This window comes from Drosophila obscura, unplaced genomic scaffold (assembly GCF_018151105.1).
Source record: "Drosophila obscura isolate BZ-5 IFL unplaced genomic scaffold, ASM1815110v1 contig_14, whole genome shotgun sequence".
In the NCBI taxonomy this organism is placed as follows: Eukaryota; Metazoa; Arthropoda; class Insecta; order Diptera; family Drosophilidae; genus Drosophila; species Drosophila obscura.
Window position 1 is genome coordinate 213530 of NW_024542724.1, and position 20091 is coordinate 233620.

Sequence of the window (20091 nt, forward strand, 5' to 3'; positions counted from 1 at the left end):
GATCTGGTCGTGTCCGTCAGTATACTTACGGTATATTTGGATAATGGCATGGTATATTTGGGTATATTTCTGTGGGTCAGGCGGTATATTTTAATGATAAATCTTGTGGGTCTCTCTTTCCTTCGGAAACTAGAGCTGTTAGTTAAACAATCGATACTATCGTAAAAGAATCGGGCTCAAATAATTATTAAAAAACCATTGAAACCATTTAGATACTTGTCCATTGTAAAAATTAGATGCCACCTGTCGATTTGTTTACAAATTTGTCTTTGTATTTTAGAGCAGCCAACAACTGTAGCTCGATACTATCATGATAGTCGCAAAACCGTCGATAGTAGCGGATAGCAGCAAAACATCGATACTATCGATAGTGCCCTCGATGGTTTGACACCTCTAGTATGTGCATTTTTCATGATAAACAATTTTTAAAAACAATTTACCCACATTTGCGGTGCATTAATCTGATAAAAATGACGAAATAATTCAGCCGGAAGTGTTCGATTCTACGCGTGAGTAGCATTCACAAAGTTTTCCATGATTTTTCCCAGCCAAAACCAATATCAGTGCAATTACGTTTGGACCTGGGTGAAAGAAAAAGAAAAAAAAATTTTCTACGCTTCTTCTTCGCTGCGACCGCGCGCTGCTACTGCTGCTGCTCTGGTGTTGTTGTCCTTGTTGTTGGTGTTGGTGTTATATGGTGCCTTGCTCCTCTGGCACCCGCTCTCGCTCTCCCTCTCTCTGCAGCAGCAGCAGGGACGATTACAGTTTTATTCTCGACTGCAGAGTCGTGCGCCGTTTTTATGCTGCAATATGTGTTCGTGTGTGTGTGTGCGATTGTGTATGTATAAATATGTGTGCGCGCCATTAATTGAACAAAAAAAGAGCAGAGAAAAAGAAATTTTTCGGGGGTAAAACAAGTATAAATACACACAATAAAATTATATTTTTATTATGTTTTGAAAATACTTGAATGTCCGCTTATCTTGGGCACAAAAATTTGCTGCCGTTTCCCCGATTTCCTAGACAGAAATCCACTTGAATGCTGCCGCTGCTCAGTTCTCTGCCCCTCCACTGCTTGCCTCTGCTCGCCGCTGCTCCACAGTGTTCGGCTGGCTTCTCAGCCTGCTTCCTCTGTCGACGTCTCAGTCTACAGCACAGGTGCGGATTCTAATGCATCTCAAGTGCATTCCCCCCACCCCTCCACCCAAAACGCAGAACTAAACAAATTTTTGGATGATTAATCGAATTAGAGCTCACCTTTTCCTGCGCCATAGTCATGACTCAGGTGTATGTGTCGCCTGCGCGCATCGTTGGGGCTTTATTGATAATTGGGGCCTGGGACTGGGCCACGGTGACGCGGGTAAACAGAATCTTATCGAAAGTTGGAACGAGATGTAAACCAGTTCCAAAAAGTGAACCGTTTTGATTACAGGTAAACAGAATTCGAGGTAAATATTGAGTCACTTTCCTATTGGGAGTCAAAAGTTAACCAATATTTTTGCCATGAATATCCCTAAAGTAGATCAGTTTTTACAGTTCATATTATCTACACTATTACAATAGTAACCAAAGATGCAAATTACTTTCCATGAGTGAACTGAAATTATTGATGAGTCTTTCAGTCTTTCACTTATATTTGTGATTAAATAAGATTTATAGTTTTTATAGTTTCATTTAATTTTGCGAAGAAAAATTGTGAATGGGTCTAGTTTCATCACTCTTGAGTGTGAATGAATCATTAAAAATCATTTCTAAAAATTTGCATATCATGGTAGCTCCCCATTACAACACACTTTCCTATCTATAACAGCCTAAGTGTAAACTCATTCGCATTTAATTTAATTGAATCGAAATGTAGGTAATTTTTCCTCCTGCCACCTCCAGTTGTCTCATTTTCTCTAAAACGCTTTGATTGTATAACATCTAAATTTAATTCACTGTGTTTTGACACTTTGAGCAACTGTTTCACTATTCCTAGTTTTCCTTACAGTTACCTGACAACCCTATCCAGGACCCAGACCTATTCGCCCTCCCTCCTGTTATCTCTTGCTCATTCACAAATGTCGCAGTTTCTCTGATTTATATTTATTTGTTTTATTTTCCATGCACCTACTACACACATATTTATACATGTGTAGGTGTGGTGTACGCTTATCTACGCTACGCTGCTGTTCTTTTTTGTTGCGCTTCTTTGTTGTTATCAGCAGCAGCAGCGCTGGCAGCGGCGGCGTCAGTACCAGCCCGCGCAAACCTTTCCGCCATTCCCATAGGCCCAACTCCCCCTATCACCCGCTGACGTTTTCCCATAGTGACGACAGAGGGGCGCCGTGTGCAGTTGCACTCGCGGTAGTCGCAGCAGCAGCAGCGTCAGCTGAATCAATTGCAGTCGGTTACGCTCTTAGGCAGTTGATGACGACGCTGCTGCTGCTCGTATGTGTACAGTCGGGGTGAATGCAGTAGCAGCACTAGCAGATGCAACACTTTTGAATACCCTTTTGTGAGGGTATGGTGATTTTCCAAACGACGATACATATCCCTAAATCGCAGGAATATCATAGAAATATTCGGGCAAACCAGCTATATGTGCCTACTATATAATCGGTTTAGCTGCAAGAGTATCATAAGCTTTTGCTCCCGAATCTACCATTCTATTCCACTTTTCCTCTGTCGAAGGTAACTGAAGCGCAACCCAAGACGATGCATTGTGATGCTATGTGTGCTTGTGTCTGTGTGTGCACTCGATTCCACATCGTGGACCCTGTAGTGGGGGGTGGGAGGTGGAATATGGAGGCGTAGGTGTGTTTGATTTTTCTAGTGGTTCCGATCTAGGTTCCGTCTCGTTTTATTTTATTTCATTGTTGCGGTTTGGCTCGCTGATTTACTACAGTGAGCACTGCCTGAGTGCGGGCAGGGAAGCAACCAATTCAGATGATGAAGAGGATGAAAGAGATCACAAGATTCGAGGGGTTTTATAACTGGATTATCTTTTATAGTTACCGTACTAAAGAAGGAAATTTAAACAAGATGATCTTTCCGTATATTTTCTCAGCACCCCTTGGATTCCATTAATTCTTTTTTCGCCTTTAAATTGCATATTTAATCAAAGAACTACAAACTTAATTAGTTAATTTAATAATCCTCCTAGAAAATGTACTTTTATATATTTAATAATTTCCCCATAAGCTGTTAGTGAAATATCTTGGTATGTTTTCATTTTTACCATTGTTGGAGCGGGGGGCTAATTTCCGTAGCAGCATGATAAATCATTCCAAGAAACGCCGCAAGAAGTTCCACAGCTCAAGAAATTATGGTTACTCTAAAGGTACGCCCCCGATCTTAGGTTTCAATGGGCTCGACACCCACTCACAGCTCACAGGTAGATAGACACTGTAGCAGACCCCACCTACAAATGCAGTAGGTTTTTGTCTTATGTTTTAACTATTATTCTAATTTACGATGCATATTGTTTAGTTAAAAATTCCCCCCTTTGCCAGCAGAATTGATTGGCAATTCAAATTTGCCAGGCCGAAAATTAAGTGCGCAAAGTCAATATTTCAATTTGTGCATAAACCGAGGAAAAATATCAACTGCAAATCGTATGGAAAATTTGCATATGGTTGGGTTTTCCACATGTAACTGGCTCTCTGAGGAGGCAGCCATCATCCTACGCACTCCAAAAAGAAATATTGCAAAAAAAAAAAACAAAAAAGATAAGTTGCAAATGCAAAACGTGAAAATTTAGCGGCTGTTTTTGAAATGAGCCTCCAAATGGATTTGTCTTTTGGGGGGACTGCTTTGCTACGTTTTGCTGCTTGCCAAATAATTATGTTATTAATTGGATTTATGCGCAGTTTGTGCAACATGCAACATGCAAATTTCCATGTCAGTAACTCAACCAAAAATTCAGCCACTGAGCAAGGCAATTTCAACCCCCTCTACATCTCCATTCAGCAAGTCGGTCGGCATTGAAATACAGTGCGTTGCGAAAACTGTAAGGCATGTTGCGAGGATGAAAACCCATCGAAAGAAAATTTGATTTATTTTACAGAATAAATTCGCAGCAAGTATGGCATGGTTTCGTTTCGTAGAAAGATGATTCTAAGGTTGACATTTGTTTAAAGTGGAATTTGTGAAGCTCAAGCGTCACACCATGTAGGAATATGTTTATTTTATTCAGTATCGTATAAGAATGTTAATTTGACGAACAGTCGTTGGCTAAAATACGAACCCACAAAACAACACAGGTAATTACAATTGTGCAACGCACTGTCCCTTGCATATCTGGCTATGGCTTATCGCTGCCAACTAATTTTAGATCTATCGAAAGCGTGATTTACGCTTTTCAGTTTTCAGTATTCCCCCAGTATCTTTTTTTTTGTCAGCCAGTCAGTGGGCGGCCCCTTCTTGTTATTTTTTGATATCCATATAAATATTTTTTTTTCCGTCCGCTGGGGTCTCCTCGCAGACCCCGGGTCTGCCCTCCTGCTCTTGATCTTCTTGTCGCGATAATCCGTTCGCGCAATGGTAATAAAACGTCAAAGAAACACACAAAACGAAAAAAAAATTGTCAACACGAATTTGAACTTATTTTTAGACCCTGGCGCAATAGGATTTTCTCTTTTATTGTTATAATGCCGACAACAACTTTATTAAGAAGTGCTTGGGAGCAGATTCCTATCATCATCCATGAAGTTGGCTTTTGGGACAAAAACCGAACATTGGCTTTAAATCAAAGATCAAAATAAGTTTAAAGTTTTGGGATAAGTCGAATCGAATTATACTCTGTAGTGAGATAAATGAAATTGAATTTATGGGAATATACTCGTGGAATATAATTTTATTGGATATTGATATTAATCAAAATGTATATTCAAATATTTTGAACGGTATTTACTTGATTATTTGTTTTTAATTGCACGTTTATGCAATGAACTAATCAAATTAATCAACTAATCAAAAAAATATGCTTGAAGTTAGTAAATCAAAACTAATTAAAATAATATTTCTAGAATGTATTTTTTTGTTTGGAAATAGACAATATTTATCTTATTGAACGTTTTTTATTCATTTGTTATTGGTTTTAGAGGTAAATTCTGATATTTGTATTCTTTCTTAGTTGAGCATCTACAGTGCTATTGACTGTAGCATTCTTTTTTATTGATCTTTCTAAAAAGGAGCTTGGGGTATATTTGAATAATCAAAAAACATTAAAAAATTTCAAATTTTAACTCAAAGAAACCTTATAGATAAAACCTTTCCAACGTTGAATAAAGACTTTCAAATACAAACAACTCAATCTTTAATCCTCAAACAGAAACTCCCTCTGGATTATTTCTATAAACCAGCAAAAGTGCCACATTCAGTGCACAAAATCGATGCAAATGGCAGCTAAAGGAGACAAACTGCGCCAAAACTTATGAAAACGCAACTTTAAACTGTAATAAAGTGGGAAATTACAGCGCATAAATCTCTGTCGCTAAACTGTCAGTGAAGTGCATTGCAGTGGGGGAATCGGAATGGTTATAAGTGTGGTGCGGGAGGGAGGCGGGAGACCCAGGGACTTGGAGCCAAGTCATGCAACAGGCTGGCGGGCAGGCAGGCAGTCAGCCAACACCCACACAGAGCTGCGGGATCGTCTTGAATGAAATTAGCCCGTAACTAAAGTTTTACAGTTGTGGAGCTACTGGCTACTGTCGATCCATTCGCATTCGCATTTGTAGTCGTAGTCGTTCCCCCTTGCATATTAAACATCCATACAGCCACACACAGTGCACCCGGTTCCATCTCTGGGGGCTGCTCAGGCATTCTGCTCCCATCGCTTCGGCTTGGCGCTTCATTGTCCATATAAAACTAATAATTATTGCATTTAAAATCTAATAAATTTTTGCATTGACAATGCGGAGTTTACAAAAGTCGTGTGCGCGTAGAAGGATGGGCTGCGGGTGGGTATTCGATTGGAGGCAACACCAACTCTACACTTAGCCGCTCCTATTTTAATGGTGTAGATATCCATCAAAGTAGTAAACAATTACTGCAACAGCTCTAGATAAAGGCCACATTGATACCCTTTAGGTACACATGACATGATGATAAATATTATATGTTGAGTGCAGTAGACTCTGAAAAGTAAACAGTAAAATCTGTGTGTAGCTATATGAGTTGTGATTGGACTGAACGCAGATTATAATATAAAAATCGATTAGCTTTTATTTTTAAGATCATTTTTACATATTTTAAGGTAAAACGCCTTTTAAAGGTTTTCATTTGAGCTTTATCAAAAACATTGTTTTTTTTATATGATGGAAACGCTATTTGCACGAGTGTGTGTTCCTTCCAGATCGTTGCTAAAGCTTCCAGCATACACTTCTTAATTTTCGTCTTTTATTTAGCTCTTCTTGGTAGTTTCTTTTGTCACATTTCATTCCAAAATTCCAGCATATCTTTAATGATCATCCATCTAGTCGCTGTCTTCTACTTCTTGAGCTTCTTTTGGCTTTTCTAGCTCCACGTTGGGCCTCTGCTTAGCCTGGCGCTAGTGTCTCCTCCAGTGGACAGTGTTGCGCTTTGAGCTTTTGACCATAATTGTTGTACTTGTCATTGTTTTGTGTCGCGTTGCCAACTTAAGTACAGCCTGCACTCACACACACACGCACACACTGACAAGATGTGTGTGCGTGTTAAATACATGTAATTAGCCATGTTTGTGCCATTTAATCCACTCGAATGTGAAACTCCCTCTCCCTACCTCCTGCTTTGGATCTAAAAGAGCTCGCTGCTGCTCATCGCGGCGACGCTTTTCTAAGAATTCTTTTACGTTTTGTTTTGGCGCACGCATTAGGCGCCACACAGCAGCAGCACGTTTAACCCGCCAGCCAGGAGGAGCTGCAGCGCGCAGGAACAAGAGACTGAGGGGGAATCCCACACAGAGAGAAAAGATCGTGAGAAGATCGATTAAAACTCTTTAACTAAAGTGTTTCTTTAACTAACAATTTTAATTTAAGTTTCAATTTCAAGGAAAATTCAATTTAAAGTAAGGAATATCGAAACAAAAGTATGAAAAGATTATTCTTTCAAAACCCACTATGGTTTAAAGATTATCCTTAAAGTCATTTAATTATTTTAAAACCAACTCACAGGATTGCAGAACTCTGAAAACCAGATTCAAAAACTCGTTTCTAGTTGGTGTTGTTTTTCTGTCAGTGCAGCTAAGAGGACTTGGCGCATACTCCACATATTTATGGCTATTTAAGCGAACCGAACGAATCGTGGATGCCGCCGATGACGAAGATGATGATCGTGGCGGAGGCTGCTCCTGGTTGCAGGTTGCAGTTGCTGCTACTTTTGTGGTCCGCCAGTCATTGGCATTGATTGGCAGTTGAACACGCAACAATTGTTGCATGTACAGGCGTCGACAATGACGGTGCAGCGGCCTGGTGGTGGCTGTCACCACCACAATCTCGGTCTGTGGCAGTTGAAGTTGCCTTTTGTCACATGTTTGGCGTGCATTTTGTTGCTTATTTAATTGGCTGCAAGTTCACATACAAATTGTGTAGATTTCTTGTATTTTGAGCTGCTTGACCACCCAGCAATAGAACACAAAAATACACAGTAGAGTTGATTGGCAGTTCTTAGCGTTTTGGGGCATTATTTGTATTATAAATGAGCTATTTATTGTTAATTTTTTCATGAATCAACTAAAAAAATTATATTCTCATTTTTGTAGTATTTTATCTAAATATCTTACAACCATTTCCATTCGTTAGTCTGGCTTAAAAGTTCTTCAATAATTAAATAGCACAAGAACGTACATTTTTGTAGTTCCAGAAACTGATTTTAAATAATATATAAACATCCTAAAATATCAAAGCGTTCCCAATGATTTACAAATTAATAGTAATGCCATATCTTATACTACAGATATTTATATGCAATTTAAATAAGTCAACTATGGATATTTTTTATCTCTAATATGCAATTTTCAGTTCTAAACAATAAATTGCATGATTGCTGCTCAAAGGCAAATATCTCTAATTTTCTACATCTACATTCCCCATCACGTCATTCTCATTCACGATTGATATTTGCCCACTTTTTCCCACCAAATTTTCTATTTTCTATTGATGAAACATGTAATTTTTTTAAATTTCTATGACTTTTTAGTATTTTTAGAACAATACTAGAATTCAATCTGTACGAATGCCTTTCGATGAACTCTTTTAATTTGAAATTTGCCATTTCCTTGGGGTATAGAACCACTTAATAATATGACTTTTAACTTTAGGTTCGTTAGACGATATACACTGTACCTTTCATCCCTTACCAGCCTCAACATCTAGGTGGTATGGCCTGGCCAGTGTTGACAGCTCAATTACATGACAAAGCCCGAGCAGAGTTGCGCGTGCTACCCTGCAATTATCGCAGCAATTATTTGCAATTTGAATGAAGTTAATTTACTTAAAAAAAAAAAAGGATTTTTCCTGTTTTACTATATGTTGTTCGCATTTTTCCCCCATTGAAGTTTGCACTTTGGCACGTGGATCGAGCGAGAGAGCGTTCCATATGTGTGTGTAATTTGTGTGCATAAATTTTTATTGTTTTTTTTGTTTGGTTGATGTTGCTGTACTACATAATTATGGTACTGAAAGTTTTATGTTTGTTTTGTTGTTGTTGTGCTTTTCGAGGGGTGCACGCGCCTCATGACTATTTTCGATTTTTACGACGACTGTGTAATGTTACCCATGTTGGCAATAAATTCGCGTTTAGTAGTGTTAAACACGCTATAAAAACAGCACTGGGAAATATGAGGAGGGGCCAGTGTGACCCCTTGTAAAGTAAATGCATACATTTTAAGTAAAAATATTGGAGCAAATGTAACACTTTGAAGACTATGTACATTGTACAACAGTCTCAACAGTCCACATGTTAATGATTTTATATCCATAGAATTCACACATCTGAGAGATTACCGTAGGATGAATTTTATGGTTGATTTGGCAACTCTGAATGCGATTTTCGGCACGCCCATCAGCTGTTCCACCCCATACTCCTCCCACCGAGAATAGTTGGCAACGCATTTCTTTTGTTCTTGCAGTTATTTTTGTAATGTACAGGGCGCACAAAAATACACACGAACGTCTGCATATGTTCATGTACAGAATGTACACCCTGCCCATCAGAGGGATCCATAGAATTTTTGATTCCTCGCTTGTCGTTCCGTCCCACGCACGACGCTGCTACTGCCCCCGCCCCCTCCATTCACTTGTTGTGACTGCGGTTGGGGTGTTTACAGTTTGATTGTGGGCCGACGCCGCCGCCACCGCCGCCTGCACACAAACACGTTTGCGTTCACGTGCAGGCGCCCCCCTGGCCACCTTCCATTGCCGATAGAGCATTTGATTTGTTTAAAAACTAAACTTTATTCGTGTGTGTGTGTGTTGTGTGCACTTGGCTGTTGCTGCTGCGCTGCCTTTGGCTGTGGCTTCGCTACACAGACACAGTCTCGCGTCAATCAAAGCAGCACCAACACACGTAAGCTTTCGAGGCAGCGACAAGAATACGTCACTCAACGGTGATTGGGTATCCAGGGCTGCGCAATAACAATTTGAAAAGGGTCTTAAAAGCCTGAACTAATTATAAAATTAAAAGTTAGACTCTGTAGAAATAAATTTAAAAAAAAAATTAATTTAATTTTTATTTAAAATAAACTATTTAATAAAAAATTATGTTAAAAATTGAAACTATGCAATTCAAAGGAATAATTAATGTTTGCAATAGCTTTTGTAAAGTTTATCTTTTAATATTCAAAAGATTTCTATGAATAAATTCTGCAACTCTTCCAAAATATATCCTATTGAGCAAAGCCCTTTTCAATAGTTTTTTTTATGCTCTCCATATGTACGCTATCCCTGGAACACCTCAACACTCACATCACACTCACACACACATGGACGCACACCCAATTGCAGTGCATTTTTCTGTTCGTCAAGAGTTAGTCAGTCAACACTTTCCGGACTCACTGTTCAGGCTCGTTCGGGGCATTCGTCGTTGAACGTTCGTGTCGTGCAGTTGATTTTTTTGACTCACGGTTCCGCTCTCGCTGCCAGACTCTCCCGCGGATCGCAATCTTCGCGACGATCGTTTAATATTTGCGTAATTTCCCGCAAAAAAAAATATTGAAATAGCATTCATAAATTATATTCTTAAAAAGTTATATGAAAAGATAACATTTGGTGCGTGTGATTGAAATTCGGTTTTACTGAGTCGGAAATGCAGATCGCAACAAATCGGTCGTCGTGGAGGGTCGTCGCATTTACATACAAATAACATTTTGATTCCGATTTTGATTTGTACATCTTGTTCTGTCGTATCGCTGTCGTGTAATCACCCTCCCGTCGACCCCTCTCACATGCGTGTGTGCGTGCCTGCGCGTTGTGTTTGAGCGCGCGTGTGTGTGTGCGTGCAATATAAATAAATAATATTATATCTGCAATCTTTAATTTTAAAAGTCAAGCAGCAACAACAGAACCAACAACGATACTCAACATGTGTACGTTTCCTTTGCCATACCCTTTGGGGAGAGCGTGTTAGAGTATATGTTGGATCAGGCAGCAATTTATTTTGGGCGGATACAGTGATAGATCTCTGAGAGAGATCCACACCTGCAGCATTATTTTCAGCACATATAAAAGATCATCCGAGAGAGCTGAAATGATTGAGGGATTGTTCTCTTGGGCTGAAACTTCTTGTTCCCAGAATCTTTATCCTTTTAAGTGGAAAGTGTCCATAAGATTGCTCTATATCCTTTGTTGCAGAACTCTTGCTTGCCTTATTAAGTAGCCCTAAAGGAATTTGTCTGCTAAGAGAACCTTCGCTATATTTTCTTCAGAATAATATCATGATAAGTGGATAAAAGATCGAATATGTCATCATAGCCTTCTTTCCTATATCCCCAGATAAAGAACCAACATCAAATGTTGTTTAGGAAAACCAAAAAGTAAATTTACGATTTTTGTATGATTTAGTTTTTTTTTCTTAGAATCTAGTTTGTTTTGCCAACTAAACATTATCTAAGGCTTAATCTTTTTACTATTTCTAAAGAAATTTACCAAAATTGAATGAGTAGGAAAGTTCTAATAAAAGTTGACACCCACTAATATTTTTAGATGGGAATCGAGCTAGTTTCTGTGAAAAAAGTGATTCGGAAATCATGGAATCAATGCACGATAAGAAATGAATGTACTGTAAATTACGCGAGACTTTTCGTGAATCTATTTAATATGTTATCTTAAAATTGATTCCTAAACTTGAACATTTTGGAATAATCTTATTTTTGGATCTAACAGATCTACTGAACTACTAAGGGTATCTAAACTTCGATCGAAACGATCTTTTCCTCAATTTTCTTTAATTTGAAAGATTTTCTAGTTGGGTTTTCGTCCGTCGGTCTTTTCTTCTCTGTTGCTTCTGCTCTCCCGGTCTTTATCTGTTTTATTTGTCTGCCTGTCCGATTGTGTGTTGCATTGTTTGTTTATTTTTAAACAGCCATGTCCAAGTCCCCATGTCTTTTTTTGTCTGTCGATTCTTCTGCTCTTCTCTTCTCCTTTTTTTGCCCGTTTTTCAATGGCAAGCAGCGGAAGTGCTGCGATAAGTTGGCTACTGCATCCCCATTCCCTCTTTCACTGCCACTGCATGTTCCCCCATCTGCCGCGACTGCCGGCTTGCTACCTGGCCGTGGGATGATTTACGCTTTATTGTCATTGCAGCATTTATGATTGATTATTGATTGGACTTATATGATACTCTCGGTCGTATGGCGTACGCATGCGCGAATGCGTGCCTACCATACAGGAGATCTGCCTGGCGTCGCTGGGACTTGGTCGCAGTCTCGCACTTGAGTTATGAACGGGTGATCGCTGATCGCTGATCACTGATCGGTGGTTGGGTTTCTTGGAAGAGAGGAGCCACAGAGAGTGCGCTAGTTTTGGGTGGGGCTGTGCTGTGCTGTGCTGTGCGCAAGAGTGGACGTGATCAGGTGATATGCAATTGAGAATTACGATTATTGGACTTTAATTGATTGGGGGACTGCCCCCCCAGCGGACAATGTATCATAAAGGCAATGGCCCAAGGAACTGAAAATACAAGAAATAATAATCATATCTGTTGTCTGAAGAGAACTTTATTTATTTATAAAGTTGATTCCATGTTAAATACAATAAAATCCACTTAAATCTATAAGAATTAATGTGAAATCCAATGAATCAACATTTTATATGGAACTATACTAGGAACTCCTATATAGGATCCCTTGTTAGAGAACCGCCAGAAAAGCAATCCCCCCCTCTACGTTAGAACCCCACCTGCAATCAATTGCGTCAAAAGCTTTGCACAAACATGCCAAAGGCATTATCAAAATTTGTATGCTTACCCCCACAATCAATCGAATTCCACAATCCACAAGACACCACAATTGCCACTAAAAACCACACGAAACAAGCCATTCAGCTGGACAAATATACACATACACTCACACACATAGGCATGTACATTTTCGCCTCCATTCGTGATAAGTCCGAGTCCCCGGACACCCTGCCAAGTGTCACTCTTGTTGTATCTCTTTGGGTTTTCTACAAAACGAAACGCAGGAAAAATGTTGCTGCGAACTGAAGCGGTAGTTGAATGCTCTGACATGAAGTTTGGGGAGCTGATAGATGGTTTCGAAAGGAAGTGTTCATTAAAGATGGAGATTAAAGATATCTTTACTGGATATTTACGTCCAAATCAATTGGATATGATTTGATATCATATATATTTGAAGATATGTTCTTTAGGTAGACATCTTCATTACATTTTGTATTGTATTTTCTAAAACGCATTCTCTTCTTAGTTGATCCCCATTTAACTTCATCTGCCGAATAGAACCAATCCAATCTAGAGTATTTTTTTGTACTCGTTTAACGCCTCAGGCTCTGGGTGACTTTGGGCAATTAAAAAATTGGGGTCCCGCCCAATCTCCTCGAACACTGAAACACTTGCCCAGAACCGAAGTTGCAGTCCCCAGAGATCTTGCCCCGAACCGTAGCGCCCAAGTCCCAGAGATCTGGCTGCTGTTCGTTCTATCAGCAGAAAATTGTCAATGCAGCAAAAGTCGGGCAACGCCCCGAGAAAAATCGAAATTAATTCACGCAACGGCTAATTTGGCCAGAAATATGCGCCATTTGGTCTGGTAGCCATAGAGAGAGGTGTAGAGGTATGGGAGGTGGGGGTAGTGGTAGAGGTGTTTTCTTGTTGTCCGAAGTGCTCTGCACTTGTTGATTTATAGACGGCATTTAATTGCTTTTGAAATTGGATTTACTTGCCACTTGCCTGCCTGCCTCTTGCTGCTGACTGCCTGCCACTTGCCACTTGCACCACAAAAAAGATACAGAGAATGTGGAGTTGAGAGTCAGAGGCGCCTCGTGTGTGGTGTTGGTGGTACACTTTTTGAGCTCCAACCTGCACAAATTAATTGCTACTACAAATTTTCATTCAATTAGATTTTGTCACTTTTAAATTTAATTAAAATCTTTTGACACCTCGAGGAGAAATACGAGATTAGATCTGGTGGAGCAGACCAGACCTTCCTTCATGCAAATGGGTGGCTGCTGCAACCTGGGGCGAAAAAATCTCTTCGGAAATGCTGTTAACATTGAAATGTCATAATTGAAATTGAATTGTTGTCTTTACCGTTGCCCATAATGACGTATCAAGGGTGGAAAAGCCACACACATAGAGAGAAGCTAGTAGAAGGTAGAAAATAGCAGCAGCAGCAGCCGCCAGACCCACATTTGTGGTGCTGACAAGTTGTAAACCATTTGGTTATCATTTGTGCTAATTATGAGATGCCAGTGCCAGGCAGCTCTCAACGGGGTATACAGTGAAGCGAATCACATGTGGGATGCTGTACAAATGGCAATTCTAGAGGGAATACTCTACTCGGACGATATGGGTGGGGGGGGGGGTCTGCGAATGCTGAACAGATTCAAATGGAAACAAATGTTGGTGGAATTAAAAAGCTAATCAGCATTTCTATGTCTAAAATTATTCAGATGTTGGGGCAATGTAAAAGAAATCGTTTATTTTGGCTCTAGAATATAATCCTTTGTAGCATAATAATTTTAATTTATTTGAGCATTAAACACATCCCAAATGAACAACCATTATCCGCGAAGGCTTTCCATTCACCAGAGAAAAGAAACATAGGAAGTTTAAAGCAATTTATTTTTATAATCAGTCATTAAATTATAAATTTATAACTGGTTCAGTAAAATCAAATACCTCTGTAATATCCTTAAGATTATTACAATACATACCATGAAAATTGGAGCAGCTACTCCGATTGTCCTTAGTCTTTATTTTATTTCTTTGTAATTTCTAAGAATTTTCTTGAATACCACCACCTGAAATGTCTTTTCTTTTTGGATGTACATTTAATGTATGTATGTACTTACATGTACAAAATAGCTGATTAGATGTAAAGTTGTATGAATGTATGTATCTTTAGCGGTCATTGGGAATATTTAAGATTGAAACAAATTAGAAAAATCGCTTTGAGTATCTATATTTGCCTCCCAAAAACTATTTCCAGCAGTAGATTTTCTCTTATCTTTTATCTTTCCATTTATACTTCTGCAGAAATATAATGATCAATACATGAAGAGACTTTGAACCTTTAGTAAATGTTATACCTATGATATCTGTGACATTTCCTACAGAAAAACAATGAATCAAAGTTATTGGGGAAGTAGAATTCAAATATAAATAGAACCAAATAGATTGCTTATCGGCAACCACAATGAAATTGATTTGTTAATGTTCTTTGTTGGGTGTCGGTTCGTAGATCTCCTTGGAGATGGGGATCTAGCCTTACCCTCTACCATGAATTTTTTAGATCCCGCAATGTGCTCTGGCCCTGCTTCCCCACAGAAGTGACGTCAATGGTCAAGCGATCATCAGTATTTTATAGAAACACGTAATGTTTCTGTCGAAACAGAGTTCCCATTAATACGGGAACGAGGGCCCGTAGATCAAACAATACTCTAGGGGCACCACACAATAATAATTCTCAATAAAAAAAAATGTTGCAAGTAATTTGCATGCAATTGGTTGCCCGGCCCGGAACGAACTAACGAAAGGTGGGAGGAGTCGAATCGAGTCGCGGGTCTCGGGTCTCGGGTCTCGGGCATGATCGAAACCACCTCCCAGCAGCGACTTCATTCATGATGCAGCAGCAGGCAGTCTCTGGCTGGGCACATGGCCAAGAGTCGTTAGATTTTTGCATGCGTTGGGGGCGTTTCCGCGCACCAATCTTAACTCGATGATGAATGTATTATACTTAATTTTTGTATTTATTACTCTTTTTTTACAGACTATCCGCCCGCTGATAGCTATACCGGTTATCGGGTGACTCCACCCCAAGGCAACAGAACAACAACAACAACAACAATAGCAATATCCACAACCATAATCACAGCAACAACATTAGCAGCAGCGGCAGCAGCAGCAGCAACAACAACAGCAACAGCCACAGAATGGACACCGACGATGTGGAATCGAATACCAGCAGCGCCATGTCCACCCTGGGGACACTCTTCTCGTTCACATCTCCGGCGGTGAAGAAGCTGCTGGGCTGGAAACAGGGCGACGAGGAGGAGAAATGGGCCGAGAAGGCGGTAGACAGTCTCGTGAAAAAGTTGAAGAAACGCAAGGGAGCCATCGAGGAGCTGGAGCGAGCGCTGTCCTGTCCCGGCCAGCCTTCAAAGTGTGTTACCATTCCACGATCATTGGATGGACGATTGCAGGTTAGTGCCGTCAGATGCATTGTTTTATAGATAGCCAACTAATTTGCTTTTATTCTCGATAGGTTTCACATCGCAAAGGCCTGCCACATGTGATCTATTGCCGCGTGTGGCGCTGGCCCGATCTGCAGTCGCATCATGAACTGAAACCGCTCGAAATTTGCCAATATCCATTCAGCGCCAAACAGAAAGAGGTCTGCATCAATCCGTATCACTACAAGCGTGTGGAAAGTCCCGTCTTGCCGCCCGTTCTAGTGCCGCGCCACTCGGAATTCGCTCCAGGACACTCGATGCTGCAGTTCAATCACGTGGCCGAGCCAAGTATGCCACACAATGTGAGCTACTCGAACACCGGCTTCAATTCGCACAGTCTCAGCAACAGCAACACATCCGTGGGCAGTCCCAGCTCCGTCAACTCCAATCCGAACTCGCCATACGACAGCCTGGCCGGCACACCGCCACCTGCCTACAGTCCTTCGGAGGATGGCAATTCCAACAATCCGAACGATGGCAATCAGCTGCTCGACGCCCAGATGGGGGATGTGGCGCAGGTTAGCTACTCGGAGCCGGCCTTCTGGGCCTCCATTGCCTACTATGAGCTCAATTGTCGGGTGGGCGAGGTGTTCCACTGCAACAATAACTCCGTTATAGTCGATGGCTTCACGAATCCATCCAACAATTCGGATCGCTGCTGTCTTGGCCAGCTGAGCAATGTGAATCGGAACAGTACCATAGAGAATACGCGACGTCATATAGGTGGGTGTATTTGATAGGGTGTATTTAAGGTTTGATTTTAAGTGGTTTTAGGAATTAAGAAAACCACAGAGAAGAACCTTAGATATAAATAATATTGAGATATTCATGTACCTTCAATTTGTAGCTATGTCGTAATGTTTTGCTTATATTTATGTTCCCAGGCAAACGTTATATAAGTGGACTATATTCTTGTCAATTGAAGTTTTAAGTAATTAAGTTTTCAATTTATAATCATACTTTTGACCAAATCTTTACAAAATTCGCTTTTTCATTAGAATTTCCGATAAGACAAACTGATTGCGAGTGCTACCATCACTCATTTAGATTATTATATGAATGGTCTTAAATTAGAACGTGCAAATGGTTCTATAATTAAACACTCATCGACTGCTATCATCAGTTCATTCAGAGATGGGTTTTTGATAGAATGATAGGCACAGAATGAATTGGGTCAAGTTTACTAAGAGAATAATAAGTATTTATGGATTAAATATTTAATTTAAATATTTAGATATTTAACTACAAAATAAGTAGGTGTAGCTTCTGATTATGAAATGATTATATTTAATGCAATTTTCTTGCCCTGGATAAAATTATAAATATGTAGTTGCAATTCTCGTTGGATACTCGTACATACTTAAAAATAATCTGCACCTATAACATATGTACATTTCTGCACATGGAGTAGACATAAACACTATCGTTTTGCTCTCTTAAAAAATAGACTTTATTATTCGTATATGTAGAGATAATATTGCATTTTAAGTAGTCTTAAATCGGAATCTATAAATATTTCTTGTATCAATCACTCAAAAGTATCACAAAATAGCAACAGAATTTAGAAACAATTTTCTTTAAGATACACCAGTCGCTGAGGAATAGTAAATGTGAAGAATCCTAAAAAGTTATCATTTTTATAGATTGATTAAAATTTTTTTAGTTTTTTTTAGGGCTAAAAATAGTATTATATTTGTTAACTTTTCATCTGCTTTTCATACTTTGATCATTTAATCATTGTACAAATTCTAAAGTCCATCCTCAAACTTTTACGCTAGATATATTATAAAGCTATTGATTAATACTCCTTTTATATTATAAAATCCAACCATTCAATTACTTATTCCAAACATAATTCAACGACCTTAACTAATTACAACATCTTTTGTTTCTCTTATTTTCCCATCATCAGGTAAAGGCGTTCATTTGTACTATGTGACCGGCGAGGTGTATGCCGAGTGTCTCTCCGATTCCGCCATATTCGTGCAGTCCCGCAACTGCAACTACCACCATGGGTTCCATCCGAGCACCGTGTGCAAAATACCACCCGGATGCTCGCTCAAGATCTTCAACAATCAGGAATTTGCTCAACTCCTCTCACAGTCGGTGAACAATGGCTTCGAGGCCGTCTACGAGCTGACAAAAATGTGCACTATCCGCATGTCGTTCGTCAAGGGCTGGGGGGCGGAATACCATCGCCAGGACGTGACGTCGACGCCTTGCTGGATAGAGATCCACTTACACGGGCCGCTGCAATGGCTGGACAAGGTGCTCACCCAGATGGGGTCGCCGCATAATGCAATTAGTTCGGTATCCTAAATTTAAGACAAAAAACATAACACAGAAACAATACAAAAAAACCAGTAGCTAAATGAGTATACATATGTGTGTGTACGCAAGAGAGAGCAAGAGTAAAGTATGTAAAAGACGTAGAAACAGGACAGAAAAGGTAGACGAGATAGAGATCCCAACTGAAGGGAAAAGTATATTTAGTGCCTGAAGATGATCATAAGAATTGACATTTTAATGTCTATATAATGTGTATGTGTAAGCATAGATCTATGCCCCATATAAACAGTATCCAGATCTATCCAAATATTTGTGGATATACAGATGTATATGGAAAGCTACTCAAAAACCCGCCCTTTGCCTATATTTTATAGTTTATGATCGTATGATTTTCTATGCGAATGTCATTCCTAACGCTAATACAAAACAAAACACGAAAAACGCAAAAAAATGAACAAAAACTTATGTAAGAAACCAATTAAAAAATGGTTATAACTATATACACATGATCTATATAAAATAATGATCTACCTACATGCAATGCAATGCTGTATGCCCATTGGCAAAAACGTTGTTGTTCAAGTCTATTTCAAGTGCTACTTATGTGTCATTGCAAAAACTGCTTTAAATATAAAAGAAAAAAAAAAAAAAACCCCAAAAAGAAAAAATACCTATTAAACCTATCCACTTAAAGTACATAAACTAAAGAAAGAGTTTACATAAGAATACGATGAAAACTTTATGCAATACATTTCTTAAAATGATTTTTTTATAGAAGAAAACCAGATTTATGTTCTCATTCTTTGCGGTTGGCTTTTGATCAACGAATTCAATGTTTTACAAAAGTTGATTTAAATTTATGGTTTAACTAATTTTAAGTTGGAAATACTATAGAAAAACAAACAAAAAAAAAACAACAAAAAACACTGCAATTGAAAAATGTTTAACTTGAATTAATTACTTTTTGCAAACAATGATCTTTTGTTATACATAATTATGTTTAATATGAAAAAAACACATTTTGCTATCTTTAAATATGTATAATTTTAATAGTTTTAAAAGTAAATTTAGAATTTGGTTAGTTTTTATGATTTTTTCATCTATTTTTCAGATCCTTCAAATTTTTGTGTTCCAAACCATCCAAACCAATAGCTGATAAAAAAGAGAAACTATAAAAAAAAAATCAAACAAAATCCCACAAGAAATACCTAATTTTGAAATAAAAACGTTTTTTGACTTATCAGTTTAGTTTATCATTTGTTTATTAGAATTCTACAAAAGTTATACACTTTGCATGATATACAAATATCCAAATATGAAAATGTAAATTTAGCTGTATATTAGAGGCTTGAGCAGTACACGGCCTTATATGAACTATGTAATAATTGTGCGTATTTAAAATTTTACTTGCGCCTTTGATGTTTGTACGACATATAGTCAGTTTTTACTGAATAATCGGAATAATCCAAGAGGTTAATTACCGTAACCTCACACTACAGAAAATACTCCAGCAGAATTATGAAAAACAGCCTTAAAGTTTACACATTTTAGCAGCTACAAAATACTGTATGAATTGCCTTAAACAAATGCCTTGCTTGCCATCTAATGATTAATGTATGTAATATTGTAAAACCATAAAAAATATTAAAGGATAAACTGTTTGTTTCATTTCATATATGCTTTTAGTTAGCTCGAATCGCTGATCGCACAAAAATATCGATATATGTGCATGCTAGTCGGCTGTCGCGGTCCCTATCAGTGCTGCCAGAATTTCTTAGTAAAAGAAATAAAATGGAATTCAAACTTAAAATATTTGATGAAATACAAAAAAATATGAATGATACCCTGCATTCGTAAGCCCGGTAGCGCTGCTCTTAATTTTCTTCCTTTTCCTTGAAAATAGCTATAATGGCATTTTTTACAGCGTTTCTAGCTT

General features: G+C 38.7%; 1 protein-coding gene across 2 annotated transcripts; it reads left to right on the forward strand.

Annotated features, from left to right (window-relative positions):
* Positions 1-375: 375 nt before the first annotated feature.
* LOC111071786 (protein mothers against dpp) lies at positions 376-19395 on the forward strand. Of its 2 annotated transcripts, none has more exons than XM_041596297.1 (4): positions 376-509; positions 15404-15836; positions 15899-16589; positions 17779-19395. In XM_041596297.1, the coding sequence occupies exons 2-4, from the start codon at positions 15567-15569 to the stop codon at positions 18183-18185; spliced, it is 1368 nt and encodes a 455-aa protein (XP_041452231.1). In that variant the 5' UTR covers positions 376-509; positions 15404-15566; the 3' UTR covers positions 18186-19395. The 2 variants fall into 2 exon arrangements, with proteins under 2 accessions (XP_041452231.1, XP_022218992.2); XM_022363300.2 differs by lacking the exon at positions 376-509 and adding an exon at positions 10470-10546.
* The last annotated feature ends 696 nt before the right edge of the window (positions 19396-20091 follow it).

Coding starts and splice junctions, on each gene's coding strand:
- LOC111071786 (XM_041596297.1), top strand. CDS start 15,567: ATGGACACCGACGATGTGGAATCGAATACCAGCAGCGCCATGTCCACC. Junction 15,837..15,898: donor CATTGGATGGACGATTGCAG/GTTAGTGCCGTC, acceptor TATTCTCGATAG/GTTTCACATCGCAAAGGCCT. Junction 16,590..17,778: donor GAATACGCGACGTCATATAG/GTGGGTGTATTT, acceptor TCCCATCATCAG/GTAAAGGCGTTCATTTGTAC.